The sequence below is a fragment of the Eschrichtius robustus genome, chromosome 3, assembly GCF_028021215.1.
Source record: "Eschrichtius robustus isolate mEscRob2 chromosome 3, mEscRob2.pri, whole genome shotgun sequence".
NCBI classification, from domain to species: Eukaryota; Metazoa; Chordata; class Mammalia; order Artiodactyla; family Eschrichtiidae; genus Eschrichtius; species Eschrichtius robustus.
In genome coordinates this window covers 7,200,603-7,228,372 of record NC_090826.1, presented here as the reverse complement: position 1 = coordinate 7,228,372, position 27,770 = coordinate 7,200,603, and the positions used below count along the sequence as shown (strand labels likewise).

General features: G+C 56.7%; 1 protein-coding gene across 5 annotated transcripts in view; it reads right to left on the bottom strand.

Moving 5' to 3' along the window:
• Nucleotides 1-4,194: 4,194 nt before the first annotated feature.
• Nucleotides 4,195-27,770, bottom strand: part of H6PD (hexose-6-phosphate dehydrogenase/glucose 1-dehydrogenase) — a 39,067-nt gene continuing 15,491 nt past the window's right edge. For 3 of the 5 annotated variants that reach the window (XM_068538826.1, XM_068538827.1, XM_068538825.1), the window contains 4 exons: nt 23,703-24,339; nt 22,451-22,568; nt 10,963-11,232; nt 6,537-9,707 (listed from right to left, as the gene is read on the bottom strand). In XM_068538826.1, coding sequence (XP_068394927.1) covers nt 8,344-9,707; nt 10,963-11,232; nt 22,451-22,568; nt 23,703-24,339 — 2,389 coding nt within the window. In that variant the 3' untranslated portion in view covers nt 6,537-8,343. Of the gene's footprint in view, nt 4,279-6,536; nt 9,708-10,962; nt 11,233-22,450; nt 22,569-23,702; nt 24,340-27,770 lie in introns of those variants that run through there. The other 2 variants (XR_011073455.1, XR_011073454.1) reach the window with 2 other exon arrangements.

The window sequence follows — 27,770 nt, the reverse complement described above, 5'->3', positions numbered from 1 at the left end:
TCTCCCCTAGAGATGACCACCCAAGGCCGGGCTCCCCTCTGGCTGCCACCCCTGCCTCGTCCTCCGCCCGCCCTGTCCCGCCTCTCCGCTGGCCGCTCCGGCTCTGAGAAGCTCCTGCTCCAAGGTGCCGGCTCCCATTCTCCTCTCCTTAGCCACAGACACCGGGCCTGGGGCCTGCACGCCCATCTTGGGTCCTGCCGGTGGACCCTCCTGAGCCTCTCTTGGTGACTCACCCCAGGTCCCGAGCCCTGGCTCCTGGGGCCACCTCTCTGCGTTTCCAGGCAGACGGTCCTGCTCAGCATGTCCTTCAGGAGAAGGGGGCACAGCAAGTGTCCAGGCGGCCTGGACCACGACACCTGGGCCGTCCAAGAGCTCTACCAGCTGCAGCTGATGCTTCCTCTCCTGCTTTCATGATTGCCCTTCATTCACTCACACATTTACCGCAGGGCACTAAGTACCCGAAATGCAAGAGACACTGGAGTCTGCAGGCTTGGTCCTCAGTCGGACAGGTGAGGGGTGGATGGCGTGGAGTGGGGGGGAGCTGGAGCCACGCCGTCCCCTTGTGTTGGGAGCCGCGGCAGGTGGGCTGACACCCTCTAGGGCTCGGGCTGTGGGTCCACAGAGCTGCCGGGAGGCTCTGGAGAAGACCACTGAGGCCAGCAGTTCCCAGGCTTGCCCACCAACGTCTCCTTTTGTTATTTTCACATCCTCTGTCCTTTGGCCCTTCTCTCTGACCCTGCTTTTCCAAAACTTTGGTCTATCAGGAAAGTGGTCCAAATCAAGCAATAAGGAAACAGCCAAAGCTCTATAGCACTGGGCCAACCAGAGCTGGTCCACACTGGACTGATGAAATCCAGGCCCCAGACAGAGATCTATCCTCCTGATTGGCCAGAATCACCTTCTTTCAGGTGGTGGAGGGTTTCTGCTGGGCTTCCTGAAATACCTCACCAAGCTCCCAGCTCCAGTACCCGCGAGGTTGTCTATCACAAGCTACAGCCCCTTTTTAACTGGTTTCGGCACCTATAAATGAACAGTTGGCCGGCACACGCCCGGCGTGACTGCGGTCTGGGCCTGGGGAGGGTCCAGAACGTGGTATCCTTGGGTCTGCTCTGCTTCATCACTAGGTCACAGGCTCCCAGTGGGGCTGAGATGTCAGCTGCCAGCAGCTCCAAGGCAACCAGAGAAATGGGGTAGCTTCATTCACGTCCTTGGATTCACTCAGATTTGACCAACTTGGGCCACGGGCTCGCCTTGAGCCAATCACGACAGCTGTGAGCATCAGATGTCCTGACCCACCAGGACCCCCCCAGAACACAAGTACAGAGAGGCTCCCCAGAGGAGGAACGGGTACCAGTGACCCTCCAGTTCTGCCTTCACGGACACCAGCTGCGACCCAGTCTTGTCTCAAGAGGCAGTGAGGAGGGCACAGCCAGAGGCCATCAGCAGAGAACCGGGAATGCTCCCCAGCTCTGGGTGCCCGCCCCGAGGGCGTGCGTGCCCCGTGTGTTCCCAGGCCAAGGCTCCATCAAGGATGTGACTGCAGCCTTCAGTTTCCAGCCTTCATTACTGCCCACGGGCCTTCCCTTCTTCCCGGGGGGCGGGGGTGGGGGTGGGGGGCTCTGGGTGTGTCTGTCACCTCTGCCTCTCGGTCCCTCGGGATCCCACCCCCTCTGGAAGTGCACGCTGCTCCCGTCCCCGCCTTGTGAGGCCTCCAGGTCTGCTTGGGTCCCGCACACCGTGGACAACCACCAACAAATCCCTGGCTCGTGCACCCCCAGGGGTCCTGCAGTTTTATTCGACTCCCCCAGAACCCTGCGTTCCCGGGATCACGACACAGGCTGGAGTGGAGGCAGAGAACGCAAGAGAAGACAAATGATGGCATCAGGCGCTGCTGCTTCCAAACGTGCTCCGTCCCGACCTCTCCCTCAGACACCACAGTAAGCACCCTCTGGGTGAGGCCCTGTCCATCGGTGGGCTGCCAGCTAGGTTGACAGGGGTGGGGGGACAGCTTTCCTCAGACTGCTTGGGAACCTATGAGACCCAGTCGTCTTGCCCCCCCACTGTCTCCCCCAGGAGCCCAGGGGCCCTCAAGCAAGTGGACACCAGCTGGTTGCTCGGACGTCCCACCTGTGATGGGCACGGGGGTAACTGGGTCTCCCTCCCCACCCCCTGCTCCAAGCACACACACAGCCGTCACACTCCATCTCCCAGAGAAAATGAAAGCATGAATTTTGGCAAAACTATTTCATTGTTTAAAAAAATAAACGGTACATTTGACATACAAAATGGCATTTTAAAAACTCTGTTCTGAATACGTCTCACTGTCAGAGGCATGGTTAAAAGTGTGCAGTATTTCCATAAACACCAGGGGCGGTTTCTGTCTCTGCAGAAAGGCATGGCACGTTCTTGCCGTAGGCGGCGGGCGGGGGTGGAGGTGTTCACGTCCGCGGTCTCCCAGCACACGAGGGAACAGACAGACGGGTCCTCTGAGAAAAGAGTCTTCCTGTCTCTCTTCTCTCCCGACAAAAGTCCGTGCTGTGCTGCCTTTCCCAGCTCGGGACAGAACGCGCGGACACGACCCAGATTGCAACATGCCCTGATTTCAGTGCCCACACGCCCGCCCCACCACCCCCCCACCCCCCGCCCTCATCTAGGTCTCATTCTGGCACCCGCTGCTAAGCACGGCGCCAACGTGCTGGAAACGAGGCCCTTCACTCAGGCACGGGCAGCCACGGCTCTTGGACCCAGCAGAGGGCCCGTGGTGTCTGTTCTCACCCCGTTCTCCCAAATGAAGGACCAGGAGGAGAGGACTGTACAGGCCACGTCTCAGAGAAGTGGATGCAGCTGGGCCCGTGATTACCAGCTACTCCAGGGTCCTTTCCTCTTATACTCAAGTACCTCATACCGTTTATAACCGACCCTTCCAGACTTCTGTGGGGTACAGCTAAAGACCCAAACTGACAAATGTATGTAGTTCTGTTTACACTTCCACTTTCAAAGCTACCAGCCATTCAAACTGACTCCACGCAGCTTTCAGTGAATGAAAACGTGTTTATCCCTTCCCACGCTGGAGGGACACAAAAGATGCAGAGACTTCCTTTAAAACACCTGAGAGGAAGGTAAGAGTTTTAAACAAAGACCAGCCTGGGAATCAAGAATAAAAGCAGCATACTTCGTCTAGATCTCCGCCCTTCCCCTTCTATGGGTCACACACACACAGACACAGCCCTGGGGACCTGCTTTGCAAACAGATGGGCTCCCGAAAGTTGGCTGGAGAGGAAGTTTCATCAAAGGGATCATTTTCCCTGGCTTGCTGTGCTATCAGAAGTGCCTCCTCAAATCTCCGGCTACTCCTCTCTGGTGCTGACAGCTTTAGTTAAGCCTGCGCCTTGCTTCGCAATGAGCCTCGGAATCCTGGGAGTTTCTCACTCCGGCCCCACCTCGAGCTGCCGATGATGCGAGGCCGGGAGCGCGCGCCTCTAGAGGAGGGTCGCGGGATGTCCTGGAAGACGCATGTCCTCCAGGAACACAGGCTGGCGTGTGTGGCTGGCTTCCTCTGGCGAAGGCTTATCTACACAGGAGGCGGCAGCCTGCTCTAGAGCAGGAAGGGTGGGAAGCGGGATTTTCATCTCACGTGGACACTACACAGCAAAGGACCACAAAGCACACACTGGCGCCCAACCCCAAACTTCAAGTGACCAACGGAAGATGGACCTCGGACGGCAGGCTGACACCTGGGCCGACACTGGCCGGTCAACGGGGGCAGAGGGGTGGGTTATCAGAGGATCGAATCCATGACTGCGACCAAAATGCTCGGGGCCTCTGAGAGCTCTTCGTCCCAGGCTCTGACCAGCTGCCAAATGCGGATGAGGGTGGAGGAACCACCCTCCTCCTCATGGAAATCTCCCTGAACAAAGCGAGCACCTCGAGTGCCACGTGCTCAGCTGCAGCCCCGAGGTCTGCGGCGCCCAGAGCAGCGCCGTGCAAGGGCTGAGGGCAGGGGGCTGCTCTTCAGCTCAGCAGGTGGGGCGGGGCGGGGCGGGGCGGGCACGGCCCCTGGTGGGCCACGCGGGCCACTCGGGCAGCCTCCCAAGGCCTCCCCGCTCCCCGGAGTCTATGTTTGCGGGGCAGGCAGGCGCTGATCACGTGGGCCTGCCACCACGGCCAACTCCCCCTCGTGTCACCACTGGCCTTTCCTGTGACTTGCTCGTTCTCTGACACGGACACGCTGCCAGGCAGCTTCTCTACCGATGGACTGAGGTCCGCAGGGCCCGTCTCCTAAGGATAAAAATAGAGCTGGTAAAGCTGATGCAGAAGTTGCTCCTGCGAGGCTGCATGTATTTTTATTGAGGGAAAAAAAAAACTCGTTTCTGAAAACGAACTTGTAGGAAACTGCCCCTTGAGGTTCTGCAGAAGCGTCTCCCTCCCTTTCTCAGTCACACCGTCCCCAGCTCTCTGTGCAAGTGGGGAGGAGGAAGCTCCCAGACCAGGGAGACCAAGCCCTGTGCTCTGGAACAGCGGCCCTCCAGGGAGTATTCTCAAACAGCGGCCGCCGCTGGCAGAGAGCCTGGGTTGTGCTGCTCCGCGGGAGGCCCAGGACTGGGAAGAAAGCACTGCCTGCAGAGAAGTGACAAGCCGGGCAGGTCAACAGGACTCTTCAAACTTGTGGTTAACAGAGAACTTTGCTCCCGGAGCAAAATCAGAATCTAGCTTACAGCAACCCGGAAAGTCCCAAATTCTTTCCCTACAGCTAATGGTAGTAATGCCTGCTCTAGAGACGGGGATTTGAGCCGGCTTCCGGGAGGAGGGGCCCTGCCGCCTTTCACAGGCCCACAGGGCCTCTGACGTGGGGTCTGCTCCGAGAGCCTGGGTTCTGGGGACCACGGCTGCACCGAGCTCCCTGGGGAGGTGGTGGCAGCACAGCGTGGCTGGGAGCACACGTCTAGAACCCTGAAGGCCTGGGGTCCACGTCTGGCTTAGAACAACTGGCCTGTTGTCATTAGACAACTCCAGTTTCAGTTTCAAAATCATTGGCAAATCAGGATCCCTCCACCTCCTCACAGGATTGTCGTAAAGATTAAACAAGGCCACACAGTGCAAAGCGTTTAGTACTGAGCCTGGTACGTATCACCCTTCCGTAGGGGGCACATCGTCATCGCTCCCACAAGCCCCAGGGCTCTGGTCACCTTGTCTCCAACACCTGCTCCTCCCCTCCCTCGTGGTGGAGGAAGCAAGCATCCCACCGCAGAGCCTGGGTAGCGGTCCCAGCGCGGTCATGAGCATCCCCTGTGTGAGCTGGGCTCGCGTGCTCCCTTCCGAACCCTGGGGCCTCGGCTTACACAACAGGGTAAAGTCAGACGACAGCAGCACTTTTCAAACTGTGCATCAACTCAATTTAGCAAATTACAAGCAGCATCTTAAAAAATACAAATTAGAGGAGGTATCCTGAATCCTCAGTGAGAATTCCTTTACGCAACTTTTGCTTGAGACGTAGGTTCGTGCATGAATGTGAGCACCGACTCATGACGTAAAGTGCGTTTTCTGCTGTGGATCATGATCCAAAAAGTTTGAAAACCACCGTCACAGGGCAAAAGGGAGGGGAAGGGGAAAGGGAGCAGGTGGAAGCAGGAATGCGTCGGTGTCCCCCAGTGCATCTTCCTGGTGTGACTTTAAGACAGCACTTGATTCCGGAAAGGAAACCCGCCCCTGCCCCTAGAGGCGCTCTCCACAGATGAAAGTACATTTTGAGGCAAGGCGCTCCTCTGAAAATAGGACGTGCCAGGCTCGGGCCCGCAGTGACTCACTATTATTCAGAAATGGTCTTGCGGTGACACTCAGGTACACGGAGGTCCCTTTCTTTCTCGCAGAGGAAGAACTTCCTACAGAACAACGGCGGGGGCGGGGGGCGGGGGCAGTGGGGGTGGGGGCGTTGCTCAGAGCCAAGGGGCCGGGGAAGCGCAGGAACCTGCGCGGAGGGGTAACGCCTCCGCGCTCCACACAGCAGGGATGGCGCGAGGGCGCCCCCATGTGGCCAGAGGCGGCACTCGGCCGACAACCACGTGTCCGCTCCTGCAGGCCGGCCCACCAGGTGCATCAAAGCTAAAATGCTGACTCTTCAGAAAGGGAGGAGACTTCCTGACCCCGGCACTGTGCTCTGTTTGGCCAAGGAGAGCTCTCTTGGCCTAAAGAGAGATGTCCTGTCTGGACCGGGCCGTTGGAGACCAGGGGAAGCCAAATTTCAACAGGTGCAGGGCCCCCGGCCAGCGCCCACCTCACACACACACACATCTCAAATCACAGCAAGAACTCTTAAATTCTTGAAGAAGCGTAAACTGCCTTGAAGAAAGTGTCAACAATCAAATGTAGAGAAACAGATTTCATGATGCTTCTTCTCACCCAGGAAAGCCCTTGTTGTGACCTTGACACTTTGTATCTGCCTGATCAGATATATCTGCCCGATACAAAATGTGACTATAAGATGGGGAAACAGTTACACAGAAATACCTGTCTTATCCTTTATTGACATTATCTTGGGGACATGGCTATGTGGGAAGTTGAAATAAAAATTAAATGTGTCCTGAGAGGGCTTCCCTGGTGGCTCAGTGGTTAAGAATCCGCCTGCCAATGCAGGGGACACAAGTTCGAGCCCTGGTCCAGGAAGATCCCACGTGCCGCGGAGCAACTAAGCCCGTGCGCCACAACTACTGAGCCTGTGCGCTAGAGCCGCGTGCCACAACTACTGAGCCCACGTACCACAACTGAGCCCGCGTGCCACAACTACTGAAGCCCACACGCCTTGAGCCCCTGCTCCGCAACGAGAAGCCAGTGCACCACAACGAAGATAGTCCCCACTCGCCCCAACTAGAGAAAGCCGGAGCAGCAATGAAGACCCAACGCAGCCAAAGAAAAAAAAAAAGTGTCCTGAGAATTTTGATTTTTTAAAAAAGAATTTTGGAGACGCCCCTGCCTTGGGGGTTTCAGAAAAACAGGTATTACTGACCCATGGCTTCTCAGGAGCGGAGCACCCACCTACTCTTAACGAGAGGCTCGTTGGTTTCCCCCAGATCTTCAGCAACGCATTAGTGGTGAGGTGAGCGCTGGCAGGAGGGACCGGCAGACAGGAGGCCGATGCCGCCACGAGGTAGTATGAGAAGGGCAGGCGGCAGCCTCCCTCGGCGCTGACCATCAGTCAAGTCCCTGAGACGGTCGTGGGCAGCCAGTGCTGACATGAGCTGCAGGGCCCCACCAGGGAGGCCTGGCTCAGCCTGGTCAGATCAGAGCACCTGGATGGTCGCGATCACCTGATGTCACATCTCTCCCCCCAAATGAGATGTCACCGTCAGAGAAAGATTTAACTGGATCTTCCCAGGTAAAACAAGAGGGGACACCAAGAGTGGAAACACTGGGAAGTCCCCTGAGACACAAAGGACCCTCTTAAATGTGGGATCCCTGGAATGGCCTGATCATCTATCTCCAGTGTGTTTCACGCAGAGTTGGCTGGGGACGGGAGCGCAAGCGTGGGGCAGGGGTCTTCCCTGACAGAGCTGGGGAACCAGAGCCTCCTGCCATCAGGAGAAATCCATCTACTGAGAAAAGGAGCTGCAAACCACAGTCGCACGATTTCTGGCTCCATTTTAACATCTTGTTTGTCACCGTGTTACTGTCATCATCTGTCCATAAATGGGGCGTCTGAGGGACAGCAAAGAAACAGAGAGGGGGTGGGAAGATCTCCATGGTCGGGGCTGAAAAGAAAGAGACCCGAGATGCAGAGCAGGTGGAGGTGGCCCCGGAGGAGACAGGACAGCAGGCTGCGTCAGAGGCTCGGGAGGAAGGGGATGGAGGAGGGGGGAGGGCTCCCAGCCGCCTGCTCTGTGGGGGGCACAGGGCCGCTGGTGCCTGGGCTCCTGCTTTCTACCACCCACGTTCTGCTTTTCCACCAGAGCTGGTCGAAGGGTCCCGGCCCGCAGGAAACCCCCCGTTAACCTTGGCCCACCACATTCCTGCTCAAGCGGGGAGCTTTCAGACCGTCCTATTTTGCGCTGGCTGGTGTTCACGTGTGACTGCTGCAGGTCTTTTCTTAAGGTGGACGTTTCCCTCCTGACTTGGATTCGAAGCTTCTCAAGAGCAGAGACTCCATTTCTTCCTTGTTCCGGTGTGTACCCACCACCACTAGGCAGGGACGGTCACAGGGGCTGGGGAAGGGCTCTGTCCTTCGCCTCCAGGAGCCTGACCACGAGGCATCAGATTCCAGAGAGCAGGGCACGCGGGCTGGGGCAGGATGGAGGGGGCGGAGAGACGATGGGTGAAGGAAAGCGCGGGGGTGAGCGAAGGGCAAAGGCGCCGTCACCCCAGAAACGCGTCGTAGTCCATGTACCACACCAGCTGGCCGGACTCAGGCTGGACGCCCGAGATGGGCCACTTCCTGGGCTCGCGGCCCACGCGGCTCACCAGCAGGGCGATCTCACGCTTCATCCGGCCCATGACCAGGACCGCCACCTGGCGGGCACGGTTGATGACGGGCAGGCTGAGGCTCATGCGCCGGCGCGGGCTGGAGGGGCTCGTGGTCAGCACCACCAGCTGCTCGCCGTCCAGGCCGACGGGTGACTGAGGGAAGAGGGAGGCCGTGTGCCCGTCGGTGCCCATGCCCAGCAGCACCAGGTCGAAGCTGCTGTTGGTCACCAGGGTGGAGATCTCCTCGGCATAGGCCTGGGCGCCCTGGTCCTCCTCGGCACAGAGCCGCTGGCACCGGTGCACGGGCATGGGGTGGATGTTGTAGTAGGGGACACGCACGTGCTGCAGCAGGTGAGCCTGCAGGCCCTGGAAGTTGGACTCGGGGTCCCAGAGCGGGACGCAGCGCTCGTCCACCAGCCACAGGTGTGTGTGGGCCCAGGGGAAGCCGTAGTGCCCCATGGCCAGCTGCTGCAACAGGGCCACGGGGCTCGAGCCGCCCGAGAGTGCCAGGTGGAACTCGCCAAAGCGCCTCACAGCCCGCACAGCTGCAGCCTCGATGTCGCCGGCCAGCCTGGCGATCAGCTCCTCCGGCCAGGCCGATATCAGCGGGCTGTCTCGGTACGTGGCCCCGAGAACCTTGAAGTCGCTGGGCATCGGAGCAGAATCCGGCCCCGGTACCAGCTGCTCCAATGGTGGCTGGGAGAAGGACAAGTGGCTGCCACTGAACTCAAAGTCCAACAGGTGTCCATTCTCTGCTCCTCCTGGGTAGAGGCGTGGGACCTCGTGGGCCAGGCTGTCCAGCAAGGGCGTCCAGAAGACCCAGGAAGCCAGCAAGTTCTCCATGGCGATGAAGGAGTCCTTCCGGCGGTGGAAGATATGAGAGATGAGGATGGAGTAGGCGTCCTGCTCCCTCACAGGGCTGTAGGCGTAGTAATCAGACAGAGGGCGGCCAAAGAGGCGAAGCCCAGGCTGGCCCTCCACTTCCTTCCAGCTGGCGGAGGGCAGGGAGGGCCTGAACAGGTTCCTGCTGACCAGCACGGCTGGGCCGCCCAGCTCACCGTGGCCAATGTAGAAGATGATCTGCTGAGGAAGGCAGTGGCTCTGGGCCGGGACCCAGCGCTTCTCGCTCTGGGCACAGTACGCCTGGTCCTTGAACAAGATCCGAACGTAGCCCACTCTCTCGTCCAAGGCTTTGCCGGACATCAGGATGAAAGGGACCCCCTCCCAGCGAAGGTTGTCTATGTGAACGAGGATGCCTGGGGTGACAGGGGGACAGTGGAGGTGACGCTCCAGCGTAAGGACCAGGTCCTCTCGGCCCCCTCGCCTTCCTCTCCTTTCCTTCCTGCCAGCAAGCCTTCCCCCTCCAAGCCCTCCTCTGGGCACCCCTGGCCTCGCTAGCCTCACCCCCACCTTCCACCTCTTCTGTTACCTTCTCTTCCCAGTCGGTGCTTGAAAAGCAGCCTCTGGGGCCGCCTCGGACCCCCAGCTCCCCGAGGCGCCTCTCAGAGTCACCGTCCCCAAGCCAAGGGGCACTGGGCTCAGAGGCTCCACCCAGAGGCTCTGAGAAGAGTCTCAAGGAGGGTGGGCAAGGCAGCGGCGATCCCGGCCGAGGGGGTGTGGGTTCCTAGGGAAGCGGACTTCCTTCCTGTTTGCAGAGCACTCGGGACGCGCTGAGGCCGTCACATACAGGGCGAAGGGGAGGGCGGACAGGGCTCTCAGCCACCGGCCAGCGGGGAACGGCCGTGCAGGTGAGGAGACCTGCAGCAGGGACCACGGCACTAAGAGCCGGACGCCGAGTGCCCTCCGGACTCGAGTCCCAAGCCTGGTTTTCCCACGTACTATCTCTGCGTGACCTTGGGCAAGTTCTGGCAACTTCACTGAGCCTCACGGTTCCTCACCTCTGGAGGGGGGTGATAATCACACCTGCCTGATGCGTCTGTCCACGTGAGGGTTAAATGAGATGATGTTTATAAAGTGCCAGGCACGTGGTCAGTGCCCGACGAGCAGCTGCTGCTCTAGCTGTGGCGGCTGTTATCTCAGTGGCAGGGAGCCAGCTTCCCCCAGAAAGCTCTGAGCCTGTGGAAGTGTCCAGAGGATGGCCCCGCTGGGCACCTGCCTGACCAGCGTGGTGCCCGCCCGCTGGGGGTGCCCCCCGGCTGCAGCAGGCAGGCCTGCAGCCTCTCTGGGGGCTGATGTAAGCTCCACAAGGGCAAAGCCAGGTCTGAGCCCAGACTGGCGAGCCCTGGCAGGATCCGTGGACGTGGACTGAATGGAGACCATCACTGAGGTGTCCTCCGCCCAGAGGGAGCCAGCAGGTGACCCGCTGCTTTGAGCTGGCGGGAGGTCAGAGGCAGGGGCATTTCTTACTCGCCACTGAGCACCCGTGTGAAAACCCCACTTCAAGTCCCTTCCAACCCAACCTGAAGGGCGTCCGGTTTGGGAGCACTGCTTCCGTCTGGGGGATACGGGTGGGGGGCGGCCCAGCAGCCCGTGCCCAGCCCCGGAGCCCACCTGCAAAGGTCGGCGTCAGGCTGTGGAAGCTGTCTGGCTTCTGCAGCTCTCTGCGCACCTGCCCACGGTAAGCCTGGTACTGGCCCACGACAGCACTGCCCCTCTGCAGGCCCCGCAGGGCCCGGAAGGCCTGGAGCTTGTGCCCCAGCACCGCCTCCGAGCTGCTGATGTCGAGGGGCAGCTCCATGGCCACCAGCATGAGGATCTCGGTCAGGTGGTTCTGCAGGACATCGCCGATGACGCCGTACTCCTCGTAGAAGCTGGTGCGACCTGAGCGGGGGTGGGGAGGGAGAAGGTCGTAAGGACCCGGCAACACGCCCCACCTCCCTGACGAGCGCCAGGACCCCCGCCTGTGCTTCGGGTCCCTGCAGCCGCACTTCCCAGTGCGGAGAGTGGGCTACGGAGCAGAACAGGGGAAGGAAGGAGGGCAGGCGTCTCTGAGCCACCTCCCTTCAACGAGAACCATTCTACCAGAAGGTGTCACACCCCTTGGGCGTCTCCAGGCATCTGCGTGGGTAAGGCTCTGGTCCCCGCAGAGGCCAGACTGCATTCGTGGATCCTGGGCCCTGGCCAGCAGGTCTGGCCCTGCGCATTACAGCGAGGGCCTGGGTGGCCTGCTAGCGCACGACCCTGATGAGTTACCTGACTTCTGAGTCTCTGCTCTGCATCCTGCCATCAAATGGGGCTCACTGCCACCCCCTACCAAGCGCACGAGGCGCCGGGCAACGGACAGGTCCTTGCCCACAGCTTACAGTGAGTGGGAGGGAGGGAGGGAGGGAAGATGGGAGGGAGAAAAGCCAATAAAGACATTACAGACAGAGCTCATGACAGAGGGTAACGGGCGGGTCCCTCTGAGACCTGAAGAGGCAGCCCTGCAAGAAGCTGGGGAGAACATTCCGGATGAAGGGGAGCTTCGAGAGGAAAAGCCTTGAGGCAGGAACAAGCTCGGCTGCCAGGCGTCCAGAAGGAGGTGAGCGGGAGAGAGCAGGCAGGAGGGCAGGGCTCGTAGCACCAGGGGATGAGGCTGGACTTGTTTCTAAGCTCAGGGGAAGCCACTGGAGGGTCTGAAGCAGCAAACATCAAGATCTTCTTCCGTACATTCACGGCCGCCCGGCCTGCTGTGGGGAGAGTGGCTACAGAAAGAGGAGACCGAGGAGAAGGCTGTGCGGTTGCCCAGGGGAGACAGTGGGGCCCGGACTAAAGTGGCATCAAAAAGGTAGCTGGAGGGAGCGGACGGTCCTTTCTGGCGTCAGAACTGACTGGACCCGCTGACCGATGCGGGTAAGCACGAGCAAGGGAGGGACCAAAGACAACTCCTAGGACTCGGGCCTGAGCAAAGACGGGCGGCGGCGGCATCTACTGAGACGAGGAGACTAGGAGAGGGATGGTCTGGTGGAGGGGAAACCAGGAGCTCCGTTTTAGGTGTGTTTAAGCTTAAGACATACAGGTGGAGACGTCAAGTTGCCCGGTGGACAGTTACTGAGAGGGTAAAAGAGGGTGAGACACAGAACACTGACCACAGAGCCCGGCAGTGACAACACCGACACCTGCTGTGCCTGGGACAGTGCGGAGATGCTAGGCACCGCCCCCCGATCACATCCACGAGATCCCACACGGCGGGTACCACGACTGTCCCCGTCACACCCACGAGATCCCGCACGGCGGGTACCACGACTGTCCTGGCTCTACGCGAGAGGAAAGAATCAGAGGCCCAGGGCTAGGACGAGCGGAGTCAGGAGCTGGTCAACCACACACTTTACTCTCCCTCCTCCAGACCTCGGCATGAACTCTCATTATCAGTGACTCAAATACATACAACGCAATGGTCTAAAGGCTTAGGGTTCAAATGCACAACAGCTCAGACGACATGTTCACATTCAGCTGACTTGCCAAGATTTGGGCCAGTCACAGCCTTACATACAGAAAAAGGTGACATCACAATAGGAAGAGCAGTCATTTATCCAAGGTTCACGAGCATCACCTATAACATGGGATCAGCTCTCCCACCCAGCAACTCCTACTCTTCCTTCAGGTCTCAGCTTCTAGGAGATTTTTACCGACCTCTTGGCCTCCCCTCCTGGGGGTCCTGTCTTTGGCCAGTTCACCTGACTAACTTGGTGCCTGTTTATCTCTCTTCCCTGGCACCCTTGAAGCTCCATCAAAGTAGGACTGCATCTGTCTGCTCCCTGCTGCGTCCCGAGCACCAGATGCACTGCTGCAGTCACATCGCAGAACACTGTATGGCCGAGAAAGTGAACACACACATGTCGTCAGGAATCACCCGCAAAGGCACAATGCTGAGAGAAAGAAACCTGATTGCTTTGATAAAAATTAAATTTGAAAATATGACATAAAATGACCAGAATAAACAGAATTTCAATCAATGAAAAATATAAGGGGAAACTAGAAATTCCATAGATGGGTTTTATGGATTAGGAACAGCTGGAAATAAAGTCAGTTATTAGAAGACAGATCTGGAGAGATTATGGTGAATGCAGGTTAAAGGGACAGAAAGACTCAACTCACACACACACAGTGTGACGGCTCTTCGAAATGAAACAGCACGTTGTTTAGGGAACCAGACACACATAGAAACAAGAAAGAGAAGCAAGGGGAAAGTCCACCTGAAACTTGGAATGCAAAGGACGGGGACTGGGATAGAATTTGAGGGAGGGACACAAGATTGGCAGGTATCCCGGCATTCGTCACATCATAGTTTTGCATATCTTCCCTAGATTGTGTAAGCATTCTTTTTTATCCGGTCAATATTTAATTCAAACAAACAAAAAGAAGTGGCTCCCGGTTCAGACCTGCCCGGCCCACCTGCCCTGACCGGGCTCGCCAACTCTCTCGAGCCAGCTGGACGCTGAGCAGGGACCACCTTCCCTGAGTCCAGCCCCACAGGCCAGGCCTGGTGGCGGCACCAGCACTGCGAGGCAGGAAGTGAGGCCCACAGCCGGCTCGTGGGAAGGTGCCCTCGTCCTCAGGGGTGGAGCGTGGGGCTGCAGCTCTGGCCGAGGAGGCAGAACCCCAGACGCACAGGACAACAAGCCCGGCGTGCCCGCCGCTGAGAAGCCATGGCTGAGCTCCCAGCCTCGCCGCGGTCTGGTCTCCAAAGTTTGCACACTATCACTGAGAAGACATCAGGAAAAAGACAGTAACGATAATATTGATAATAACATGTATATCAGTCCATTTACCCCTCACAGTAACAACAGATAAAGGGGTCCTACTGCTACCCCCATTTTAAAATGTAAGGAAACTGAGGTTCAGAGAAGTCAGGTAACTGGCCCAAGGTCACACAGCTGGTATAAGTGGGTAAAAATGAGATCTGAACCCAGGCAGCTGGCCCCAGAGCCTGCAATTCTCAGTGCCGTCACAGCTCCCCTGTAGCTGCCCGGCACGCCCATCTAAACAGCCGCCTGTGTGGAGCAGAGCAGCACAAGCTCCAGCGGCTTTCAGAAGTGGAGCACGATGGTCAAAGCAGCAAGCCGACCTGGGTCGTGGAGGGATGGGTCTAGGTAAGAGGTCAGGGACCCCAGCACCTAGCAGGCCAGGAAAGCTGTGAGAAGGACAAGGTAGGGCTGTGTCCCTCAGCTGCAGTCAGGCGGGGGGTACCTCACAGGTATGTGGGCCCACGGTGACCAAATCTTACAATTTTTAGAGAACATGAAAATCTGGATCATTAAGTATAATCTCACTTGCACAGATAATTCAGATTTTTTAAACCACTGTGTGTCTCAAAGAAATATATGTGTGGGCTGACTCTGCCCCTGGACCGTGTCCTAGTTGGGGTGAGAAGCATGAGCTGGAGATCAGAGGCCCCGACAAGCAGGTCAGACGGTGAGGGTGAGCCTGGTCTGGCAGAAGCGGCCAGGTTGTGATTCGGAATAGCAGATATCGAGAACAGATGGAAAGGGCTTTGAAAACTAGACAGAGGGGTTTGAGGAGCTATTAAAAGTTCTTGACCTCACCAGTTAAATAGAGTTACTGTATGATCCAGCAATTCCACTCCTAGGTGCATACCCAAGAGAAATGAAAACATACGTCCACGTAAAAACTTGTACATGAATGTTCAGAGCAGCGTTATTCACAATAGCCGAGGGCTTCCCTGGTGGCGCAGTGGTTACGAATCCGCCTGCAGGGGACACGGGTTCGAACCCTGGTCCGGGAAGATCCCACATGCCACAGAGCAACTAAGCCCGTGCGCCACAACTACTGAGCCTGCTCTGCAAGCCGGTGCTCTGCAACCAGAGAAGCCACCACAATGAGAAGCCCGCGCACCGCAACGAAGAGTAGCCCCCGCTCGCCGCAACTAGAGAAAGCCCGCGCCCAGCAACGAAGACCCAACGCGGCCATAAACAAATAAATAAATAAAAATAAAGTTCCCTTCACAATAGCCAAAAAGTAGAAACAACCCAAATGTCCACCAACTGATAAACGGATAAAATGTGGTCCATCCATCCACACAACAGAATGTTACTCAGCAAGAAAAAGAAATGAAGCACTGACACAGAGAACCTTGAAAACATTACGCTCAGTGAGAGAGGCCAGACACAGAAAGTCACATATTGCATATTCTATTTACATGAAATGTCCAGAACAGGCAAATCCATACAGACAGAGAGTAAGTTAACAGTTGCCAGGGGCTGGGGGCAGGGGGAACTCAGAGGTACAGAGCTTCTTTTGCGGGATGATGAAAATGTTCTAAAACTGATTGTGGTGACGGATGCACAGCTCTGTGAATACACCGAAACCCACTGAATTGTAAACTTTAAATAAGTGAACTGTATGATATGTGAGTTGTATATCAATAAAACTTTTTTTAAAAAGGTGTTAAGAGTAGGGAAGTGGAACCCTGAAGGAGACGCTGTGGGAAGATTAAGCCATCTCTGATTGGCAAGATGAACAGAGAGGGGACTGGTGGAAACGAAATCAACGGGGCAGCTTTTGCTGCAATCAAAGGAAGCAACAGGGGCCAGAGCAAACAGTGAAACACAGAGACATTATTCAGTGCACGAGTGAAGACTGCATGGTCACTGGCTGGATCCATGAAAGGCAGTGCAAGAGTTGTGATCTGGAGGCTCTGGAACCACGCTGCTCGGGTTCAAGTACCCACTCTGCCATCTTTCAGCCCTGTGACCCCGGGCGAGTGGCTCTACATCACATATAAAAGAGGACTGGTCACAGTACCTGCCTTGTAGGGCTGCTGTGAGGATTAATGGGGCTTGGAACAGTGCCTGGCATGCAGGAAACACTAATAAACATTGGCCAGCATTATTATTACGGGGGCTGTGAGAGAAAGGCTACCAGCTGGGCAACTCAGAGAATGGTCACCATTTGAAAATAAAGAAGTTAGAAAGAGCAGACGGTATTTCATGAGAAAAATGCAATGATGGTTTAAGTTCTAAATCTGCTGGGTCTGACATGGTGATACACATCCAGTGAAAATATCTCAAGGGTAGCTGGAGGCATAATACTAGGGCTTGGAAAGGCAATGAATGCTGGAGACAGACTAAATCTCATCACATCAAAGATGCCAATGATGGTGCAAGCATCACTATTTTGTCACCACTAAGAAACAGGCTGCCAGTTCAACGATATCACCCCATCAATGGTAAACCCAACTTTAGAGAGGTTCAAATATGTAAAAATGTGTGTCTTAGAATCAGTGAAATACAGGAGATTAAAGAGTGTAAAGAGGATAATTAAAGCTTTGAGAACAGATGAATTCTTTATGGAGAGAACACAGCAGAGTCTTAAAAAGCCCTGTTATCTGCTTACTAGTCATTCGTTCAGCAAATCCCTAAGTGGCCCCCTTCCTATTTTTATCCTCTCTCACTCCTGGGGAGAACGCATTCATAGGTTTGCTACCCGCTGTGTAAAAGAGAGCTTCCTTCATGCCTTAATTTCAAGCTTCGGGACGGGGTGGAGGTGCGCCTGTGTTTATTAGCACAGCCCATACGTTTGTGGACTTTGATCCTTTCCTGCTTAGCTGTACTTCCAGTTAACGTGGAGTGATCAGGCCCAGGGCTGGCACCTCATGGGGGAGAGGACAGGCAGGGAGAGGAAGGTAGGGGCTGGCCCTCCTGACGGCACCCAACAATGTGATTTCTTCTGGTTACCACCAGTTATTGTGGACTGATTTTTCCTGAAAATGATCCATAATGACTCCTAGGTTGAAAGCTGAGGGGTAAAAAGCCATCAATACGTGAACAAGGACAGAATAAAGAATGACCAGGTGGGACGACAGGAACAAAGACCCCTATGAACTTGGCTCCCAAACTGCTGAAACCCAGAGCTCATCCAAGTTACAGGGTCACAAGCACGGGAGCCCCGTCACTTTGCCCCTTGGTCGTGCTGCCCTTCGAAATCTCACGGGGCGGCGCCCCACGTGAGGCAGAAGCAGCTGTGTCCCACACGTCTGAGAAGAGCTGCTGCAAACCTACCACGCCGGCAGGGACAGGGGAGACAGGGGCGCCCGATGTGGGCAAAGCTGTAGGAATACCACTAGCGATGGACGCTGCTGTTGCGAATTTTCTGGAAAACAGTCCGATAAGATGTAATAACCGCCATGAAGTCGTTTTCACCCTTCTGGCCTAGTCATTCCACTTCAGGAGTATACTTAAAGAAGAAATACTTTTTAGAACACTCATAAATGTTCTAGAATTAGATAATGGTTGCGTGACTGTGTGAATATATTAAAAACTACTGAATCGTACGCTTTAAAAAAGGGTAAATTTTATGGTATGTCAATCATATCTTAATTTTTTTCAAGCGTGCAAAGTACTATTTAAAATAGCAAAAAGTGGAAACTGAGATGCCTAATAATAGAATAATTCATATTCTGTGATATAAACAGAATTGAACAGAAACACAGAGCTACTAAAAGGTATGTATTACACAAATTGTCAATACATGGAAATTTAAATACATACGTAAGTGAGAGAGAGAGATAATATTATGTGAAAAATGGACATAAGAGAATTGCAGATCAATTACGGGTCTTTATATAACCCAACACAAGTCACCTACAAGCCACGTGGAGCCCAGAGAGACGGAGAACACTGCTGCTTCCCCTCCCTGCCAACCTGGAAGGAGAACAGCATCTCCATTTGTAGAGTATTTCCATGCACGTTATCCGCTTCAATCCTTAAAACAATCCCAAGAGAGAGGCAACAGGGGTTACCATCATTATGTAGAGATTGTGCTGAAGATGAAGCCTTCAGATCTGGGACCAGAAACGCCCTCCTCATTGCCTCCACACTGTGGGAGATCCGGATTTTCCCAGCAAAACAAAAAAAAACTAAAAGCCAGCTGCCATCTCTACCAGTAGCTTCTGGGACCGCTAAAAATAAAAAGGCGGAGGGCCAAGGAGAGTGAGGGTCCACGGGCTGGAGGCCCGGCAGCTGCCCTGGGCTCACCTTGCAGACAGCCCTACAGACGGCTGGAAGGGGAGCTGAGCGACCTCTCAGCCCCTCCTCACACACCAGGCTGGGAGGCAAGACAGCGGGTGCGTACCTGGGAGGATGTCGGCTGCCTTGGTCCCTCAGTGAGGGGTACGGAATGATCATTCCAACCCTCAGAGGTCAACGTGCATCATGCCAATGTCAGAACAGGGACCCTCCCAAAGCAGTGACAGCTACACTGTCCTCAGGAAGTCTCCCTCCTTTCTCCTGCCAAAAAAAAAAAGAGCCTTCCAGCCAGAGGGGAATGTAGGGCAGCAGAGAGACGGCCCGAGCACATCCTGGCAGGAAGGCCGACTGCCGACGGACAGACTGAGGCTGCAGGCACAGTGGTGAGGAGCTTGGGTTCCGAGGGGCCACCGACCTGGGACCACATCCCAGCACCCCCGGAAGAAAGGGCAGCCTGGCCTGCACAGCTGCACCTCAGTCCATGAGCGACCAGCCCCCCTTTCAGCAGAGCCCTTCCCAGTGGCCGCGATGAGGGCCGGCAGGGGTCACCTCCACACACAGGCTAGTGGCCCAGCCAAGGTCACTCTTCGGACAGCCCGGAGTGCTGCTTCAGGAGACCCCGGCAGGTACCCAGGGTTTCTGTGACTCTCAGGGGCTCACTGGACGGGGACTCCCCAGAGGGGTACCCCAGATGAGGCTGAGAGCGAGCTGGGCGCTGGGGCTGCAGACGGACCACTTCTCCTCCCGCCTCCCCTTTGCTCTCTGCCCCTCCTGCCTATGCAGCAGCCTTGACTGCAGCAAACTCCTCTGGGCCAGAGGCTACGGCAGAAAAGGAGGAAAAACCTCTCCCACGGCCGCGGAGGTGGGCAGCTGGGGGCCTGGATGGTGGGGCTGGGGGTCGGGGAGACATCCAAACCACCTTGCAGCTCAGAAGCCCCCGTGCCAGCGCCCGCAGCCCCTCCCTTTCCAGCACTCAGGCCGCAGTCTAGGCTGCCACCAGGAGCTGGGCCCTCCGGGGCCTCCTGGCACAGGAGTCAGGGAGGGGGATGGGGGAGGGGAGTGCCGCCACACTCTGTCCTTCTGCTTAACGGTCAGACCACGCGGCTCGGAATCCTGCCTGGACGCTTGCTGGCCATGCTCAGTCCTGCTGCGGCAGCTCGCCTGCTGAGCTCATCAAACGACACCAAGACACTGTGACCTCTGGCGGGGAGGGCAGTCTTTCCTCCTGCAGCCTCCCACCCCCAACCCCACGAGGAGGCACAGCCGAGGCCCTGATGTGCTGGGACAGGGCCTACTGGCCATGGTGGGGCGGCTGCAGGGTCCCCAGCTCCTGCAGGACCTCCCTGGGGATGGGCTCCAAAACAGGACCCAGAGGGGAGAGCAAGAATCCGTGCTGGGGCCACAGGGCTGTACCAGGCCGCTTCCTCGGGATGCAGAGAACCCTGTCATTCTGGGTCCCCGAGCCCCAGGGGAAAGAGAGACAGGCAGACAGAAGGTGGGGGGGGAGGGAGGGAAAGAGACAGACACAGACAGAGAGAAGAAGAGACCCTCTGTCCTCACTGTTACCGAGGACCCAGGTCCACAGCCCCACCCTTCGGGGATGAGCACAGAGGCAGGAAGTCATCCCACCATACACTATCAATGCCTGTGTATCCAACCAGCAGGTAAATGGGCCGACCAGGGAGACCCAGCACCCAGGACAGCTGCAGTCCTGCGGCCACCTCTGACAAGGACAGTGGGCTGAACTATCCCCCTCTGGCTGCAAGCCCCTCAGGGCTGGTGGGTCCCCGCCGCCTGCCCTGCTCTGTCTCTCTCTGCCTCTGGGCCAGGTGAAGCAGCACGTGCTCTGGGGTTAGCAGCAGTGAGATCCACTGCTCGGAGCCCACACCCCGAAGGCGACAGGGCCTGAGCTTTGGTCACACACAGCAGCCCTGAAGGCAGAGGCGCGGCGCCACCCTCCTTCCTGGACCTCGGCTGTTACATTGCCGCTCAAACCCGAGACTCTCCCTGCCATAGGCCTGCCGTGGCAAACAGACCTGCCCAGGCCTCTCCCTGCCTTTCTGTTTTCCTTTCTCCAACATCCAAAGGTACCTTCGCAAGGATAAACAGGCCTGCAGTTTGCCTAGCCCCTGGCTCCGCAGGGATCCTGCAAATGACATCAGATAGCAAGAAGGATGGGGTGGCAGGGTTGGAAGAAATAAGAGGCAACGACGCCAACTGGTAACTCCAGACATCACGACTCTTCCCCAACCGAGGGTGGGCCCGGGAAGGAGTTGCCAGAAATGGGCTAGGAGAGAAGACCCCGTGTCAAGCCCAGGCAGAGAGGTGCTGGCCCCTGGCCCTGGCCCGCAGCTGGGTTGCCAGGCCTCCTCCCATCCCGCCCCACGCTCTCAGCGCCGGATCTATAGCTCAGCTCTCTGCAGACGAAGCCAGGGCGCAGCCCAGCCCTCACTGCCGCCAGGACACCCAACACACACGGGCACAAGGAGGAAACCCACGGCCTGAGCCCTTGCTGAGGACAGGAGGGGAAACGTGGGAGGCTTGGGAAGGATCCCCAAGACCCAGGAAGGCTCGCTTTAGTGGGCAGAGCACCTCTTTTCTCATACGGGTTCCAGATGGAGAAACCCAGCTCCCCTAAAGGACAGCAAAGCCCTTCGAGGCCTGCCTCCTGCCTGACACCCCAGCCCACCGTTCCTCCCCTCCCCACCCGCCCGGCCCCAAAGCACCATCTGCATCATTCACTGTGGAGCTTGTCCTGATATATCACCTCCCCCAGTGAACCCCTGAGGTATCAGGGGACTGCGGCTGGGTTTCACACCTCTCTATCACTGCAGCCCCCAGAGAGCTTCTATAGCACTAAACACACGTTCAAAGACAAAGGGGAGAAAGCTGAAGAGAGTCACCAAGGGAAAGAGAAGGAGACAGACATCCTGGTCCCCCATCCAGGCCCGAGGGGCCCTCCCCTCCACGCAGGCACACACTGTGGGGTGGGGACGGTGGCCTCCGGCACCGCCGCTCAGGCTGCGGAACACAGTGGTGGGGACGAGCTGGCTGCAGTGGTGCAGAGCCTGGTGCCGGAGCCAGACTGCCTGGACCAGGACCCGGCCCCACCACTTGCGGCCGTGACCTTGGGCTCGTCACCAAACCTCGTCTGTAGGTGGGAGCTGATAACAGTGCCCATCTCATATGGCTACTGGGGGCATCAGCAAACAGTAAGAATGAGCCTTAATGATTTGGGGTAAGAACCGATGCTTTAAACACACACAGTCAATGCTCACAGACGTGATGGAATCACGGAACGCTGGAGCTCAAAGGGGCCTCAGCTGCTGTTGTCGACACAACCCGCGGGCCTCACAGATGAGGGACAGGAATGGACGTGCTGAGGTCACTCGGACGCAGAGACAGGCCCGACACTCAGGTGTCCCTACTCCCAGGTCAACACCGCTCATTCCTGCGGTGTTTGGTCAGCACTTCCCAGGTGCGTGCCAGGTGCCAGCGAGGAGCTGGGAAAGACAGACGGGGCGGGGATGAGACGAGGCCAAGAGCGCAGAGGGGCAGGGACGGGAGGCACGTGCGCTCTGCGTGTGCGGCAGGAGCGGACCCTGTCAGGACGGTCGGCAGAGGCTCCCCAACAAAGTGACCAGCGAGCTGAGAACGAACGCACAAGAGGTGAGCAGGGGAGGGGAGGAGAAGGCCGAGGGAGCCACTGGTGCAAGTACTGAATACCAGCCCGGGAGCCCTCGTGCCGGCTGCCGGTCTCCACCACACTCCCAGGAAAGCCAGCTGACCTCCCAGGGTTCATTGCCAGCCAGTGTTTCAGCACCTGGGCCAAGTCTACTTAACGGGACTGCATGCTCCCTAAGGGCAGCAATGACCACGTGGGGGTTGCCTGCAGGCACCCTGGGGTGTGGCATGACCCAGAGCTGGGCACACGGCAGGCCCTGGAGGGAGACCACACACCCGCAGAAGCTTCCCTCTGAGAAGCACCGGCCAAGGCGTGGGGCCCAGGCGGACCCTCCAGTCCTGCGGGCCGACGCCTCACAACAGACGCAGGGCAGCGAGCACGCACACACCTTCTGCGTCCACCGTCTCCTTCATGATGATCTCCACCCGCTCCACGTGGTGCCGGTTCCAGAGGCCGTCCAGGGCCTTGCGGTTCTGGTCTCGGAAAGGCAGGATCTGGGCCACCACCTGCCAGGGAAGGAGACTGGTGCTGTGGTTCCTCGCAGGACGAAGAGGGAATCCTGACCCAAGGAAGGGCCCCCAGCCTCTCTACCCCCTGCTCAGAAGAGACGCTCTCGGCAGCAACAGTCCCTGGACGCCAGGGCTTCACAGCCCAATAAGGACTCCAAAAACCTCTCAGTAACCTACACAGGGTCACCAGCTTTTTCTTTTGCAAAGAAAGAAAATATTTAAGGATTCTCTATCTTCTATTATCATCAATTTTTAATAAAAGAGATATTTTAACACTAAAAATGGAGCAAGAAAAGCTTCAAACTGAATACCATCCAGTTTTGGGGTTTTTTTTTCTAATTTCTCCCATAAACAAGTGAAAAAACCTACCAGGATGGGCAACGGGCCTGAGGACCTGTCTTTGGAATATCGCAGCTCCAAACAGGGCTGGGCGGAAGGCGATGCCTCTGCCCCAGATGACTATGTGGTGCCCCCCCTGTGGCCCTGGGCCCACGTCCTGGTCAGCACCAGAGAACACAGGTGCTTGTGTATTCTCTGCTGCGGTTTCCGGGAAGAGGTGTCCCGAAGGGGCCCTGAAGGTGTGTTCAGAGTGAACTGGCCAGCTGACTAGCATCCCCCAGGAGGCCAGCCCCTCGCTCCACCACAGGGCCTGGATGAGAAGCATGGACTTAGGGTCCCTATTACATTTTAAGATCTCGTTACCAGCCTTCTGGTTCAAAACAGAACTCAGGAAGAAAAAGGTACTGAGAAAGAGCCGATGGGTGTGGAGGAAGGTGGTTAATTCTAATTCCCACAGCATGCCCAGCTGGAAGCCAGGTCCAGACCTCAGAGTCTCAGGGCCCCCTCTGCAGAGAATACAGGGCAACGCAGAGACATCAGAGCCCGAACCCTGGCTGGGAAACAGAGAGCACAGGATACACTAAAGAACAGGTGGCTGGACACGTGGACATGGGCCAAGCAGTCCTGCCCTCGCCACTCACCGCCTTTCCTCCGGCCTCTTGCCTCCTGCCCACGGTCAAGATGACCATGGGAGCCCAGATTTCACGACGCCTTCAGGCCCAATTCCGCCATCGGTGTGGCCCTGTGGACGGGGTCTACCTGCACCAGCTCCCTCCACCCCTGCAGGCTCACCTGCTTGCCCAGGTAATGGTCTACCCGGTACATCTCCTCCTCTTGGAAAAAGCTCCCAAGTTCTGTGGCCAGCTGCTGGGCTGAGCGGTGGTCATGGCCAAAGGGTTTCTCAAGGACAACGCGCAGCCAGGCACCTGGGCCTGGACGGCAGCTGCTGTTGATGCTGCGGGCAATGTCTGCATAGGCGAAGGGTGGCACCGAGAAGTAGAAAATCCTGCCGGCCTCCTGGAGGCCTTCGTGCTGGACCCAGGCCTCAATGTCCTTGCTCAGGGCCAGATAGTCCTCAGGCGTCTTCAGGCGGCGGTACTCGCTCAGCTGCTGGAACTGAGCCTTGAGCTCAGCACAGCGACCGGGAGCTGTGTCCCTGGGGCAGGAGAGGGACTCCAGGACCTTGGCTATGACCTCCTGGCCCTGCTTGGTGTTCGTCAAAGCAGTCCCGTGGAAGCGAAAACTGTGGCCCTTCCCCGCCTCCTCCAGGTACAGCTGGAACAGCCCCTGCCATAGGTATTTTCTGGCCAGGTCCCCGGTGGCTCCCAGCAGGATTACAGAGACGTGTCCCTGGAGCTCCTGGGCCTGCAGGCAGCCCAGCAGGGCCACGCACACGGCCGCCGTGAGCATATTCCAAGCGCCTGCGTGCCTGGGGCACATGGGGAAGACAGACAAGGAACAAGGAAGGATCAGACACGGCTCAGGCGGCTGCGATGCGGGAGGGAAACACACTTCTAGGTTATCAAACACTTCCTGCCTGGCAAGAAACAGCCACCTGGTTCTCAGGAAAATGTTACAGTCCCGCAGCTTCCCTCTCCCTCCTCAGCAGCTTGGCTTCTCTGCCTCAGTGGGTCAGGAGCCTGCCCGTAAGCAAGGACGCCGCCACCTGCTAGAGGCGGGCCGTCCTGCTGCAGGAGCAGGGCAAGGGGGCACCAGCCCCCGGGGAGGTCCCAGTGCTGCCGTGCGCTTGCAGCCGTCCACTCTACGACCGAGGCCAGTCCCGTCCACAAGCACGGGTGGCCGGGGCCATCGGAGCAGCAGGCCTTGGTCTCGGATGACGGCTGGAACTTTGGGAGGAGACATCACTGCCCCCTCACTCCTTCCTCTGCTCTTCCCTGTCTACTGGGCTCCAAGCACAAAATGATCACTAGTCACTGCTACAGCACGGTGATCAAAAACACGGACTCCGGAACCACCTGGCTGAGTTTGAATCCCAGCTCAGCCCTTACTCTGAACAACTATTTAACCTCTCTGGGACTTCCCTGGTGGTCCAGTGGGTAAGACTCCGTGCTCCCAATGCAGGGGCCTGGGTTTGATCCCCGGTCAGGGAACTAGATCCCGCATGCATGCCACAACTGAAAGATCCTGTGTGCCGCAACTAAGACCAGTGCAGCCAAAATAAATAAATAAATAAATACACAAACATTTTCCAAAAAAATTATTTAACCTCTCTGTACCTCAGTTTCCTCATCGGAAATGGGGGTATTAGTGGTACCTACACCATAGGGCTGTTACAAGGATAAAATGAGTTAACACTGAAAACATGTTTAGGAGAATGCCTATCTCCTATAATGCACTATATAAGTGTAGCTATCATTATGGAATATTGCTAATAGCAGCAAACACTGAATGCTAGCATGTGCCCAACACGGAGCTAAGCACTTCTGTGCATTGGCTCTCACTGAATCCAGACAAGAGCCCTGAAAAGAACCAGTGGAGGGGGTACTATCATAGCCCCCCCATTTTTCAGATAGACAAGCTGAGGCTCAGGCAGGTGAAGGTCCCATGGTGAGAAAGCGGGGAGCCGGGCAGGCACCAGGCTCCTTGGCTCCAGAGCTGATGGGCAGCAATTACACACTGCAGCCTCGCCAAAGTTAGCCTAACTTCTTGGCTAGTTTTCAGCCTCAAATTTGAAGCAGCTGACATGCAGGAAAGGCGAGAGGCCTTGGACCTGTCACAAGTGCACCAGAGGGTTTAATTTCTCTGGCCTTCTGCTCTGACCAAGGCTGTAGGGCTTGATACACTCAATTCTTACTCCACGGCTCTCCCATTCTCCAGTTTCCTGCCAAGGCCAGTGCTTTGAAGGAAAGGCAGAGGAAGTGGGAGGAAAGCAACACGGGTTCTCAGACATAGGTGGGGGGACCGGGGCCCAGCCTGGCGTGTGGGAAGACTGAAGAAGGAAAAATAATAATTATTATATGGCACTTATTATATGGCAAGTATTCTACCGATAAAGGATTAACAGAATCCTCAACAATGAGGCTACAGTCTAGTTATACAGATAGGGACACTGAGGTTTAAAGAAATAGCAGGACTTCTGAAAAGGCCCTGCAGACCTTCCCACACCCCTTTACCATCCCCTCTATCAAGCGACCAGACCTGCCCGACTCTGACATTGACCCCTCCTCTCACTTTGCCCTTTGCCTCTTCCCCATCTCTCTTGAGATCCAGCTCCAAGATGGCCCTGGTTAGGGGCCAAACCAAGATGAGGTTCCAGCAACAGTGTCTGCACCAGAAATCTATAGGACACCAGACATTCCCATCACTGGAGTTTTAACTGAAGGACCGAGGGACCACATGAGCAGCCCCCCAGCTTCCTCTTCCACTGTCCCTTTATCTGCACTCACGCCCAAATCCACAGATGGCCCGGAGAACCATTCCACTTTTTTCTCCTGCTTTCCTGTCCTTGGCCCTTCAAGCATTTCTTTCTCACCTGGCAACCGCCCCTGTCTGGAGGGAAGGAAAAGCTGCAAGGTCAGTGCAGGAAAGAGGCAGCGAGAAATCTGAAGCCCAGAGAACAGCCTGGAGAAGGAAGAGCCGCCAGCTGGCAGCCGCGTCTCAGAGCTCCTGACCGGATACTGGTAGCCAGAGGTCTGGACGTGCCTGGATGGGCAGGTGAGGGAGCCCCGAGGGCCAGCACGTCTACCCGACCCCAGAAAACTGCAGAAAGCCGTGACGCTTGGCCACTTGGCCTGAGCCGACCCCTGGGCCTCTATTTAACCGTGTTCTGGCTCTGAAGTCTGCTGCGGTCTTCCCTGCCCAGCCCTGTCCGGGCTCCCAGTTCTCAGGTTAGCCGCCCTTATCTCTTGCTTACGTCCCCGGCCTCCTTTAAGCAAACACAGATCAGAAATATCGGTTACTGCAACATGGTTGCTTACCCTGTGGTTGCTAAACAACCAGGGAACCCACCCTTTCCTAAACAAGTCAGGGGGCGTGGCTCTGTGTGTTTGGTTTTCTTATCACCATGTTTTTTAACCTTAACAGTGTTTCTCAAACTTATATGTGCTTATGAATCTCTTGCGGAGCTTTTTAAAATGCAGATTCTGATGCAGAGGATCCGGGCATGGGGCCTAAGGTGCTGAAAGCTGGTCCAAAGAGCCCACTGTGAGGAGAAGGACTCTGGAACACTGAGCGGTGAAGCCCAGAGCCAGGGCTGTTGTCAGAGGAGCATCAGATGAGCTGGAGGGTTTTCAACCTGCCCCCTACTCCCTTCACCAAGGCAATGAACCTCTGATCCAGCAGGCCCAGGGCAGGTGCAAACATGGGTATTTCAAAGCAGCCTCGAATGGCTGAGACTTGCCCATCCCCCTGCAAAACCTGGTTGCTAACGACCTCGAGCCTAATACCTGACGTCTACCAAGCAGTCAGCATGTGCCAGATGACGTAAATGCACTATCTCAACCTTCCCTCAAAACACTGTTGGGAAGGAGTTCTACAAGGATGCCCATTTTACGGATGAGGAAACGGTAGGTAAAGTCAGCTGTTGAGTCCCAGATCCTGAGGCCCCAGTCACTGTGTTAAACAGCTCCCTTAGTCGAGTGGAGGAACGTGGCCTTTGGGTAAGAGGATGGGCTCAAGGCCATCTCTGAGCTGTGTGACCCAATTAAGTCACCCAGTCAGTCCTCACCTTACAAGTGGGCTAATACCCCCAAACTAATGGAGGTTTGCGAAGATGAGCGGAGATGGTAAAAGCCTTGCCATTTCCTCCTCTCAGGGTCTACAGAGCCCAGCCCTGCAGACAGCACAGGACACACCCCAGCATCTGCTGGTCCTCACACCCTGAGAGGAGGAAGACGGGTG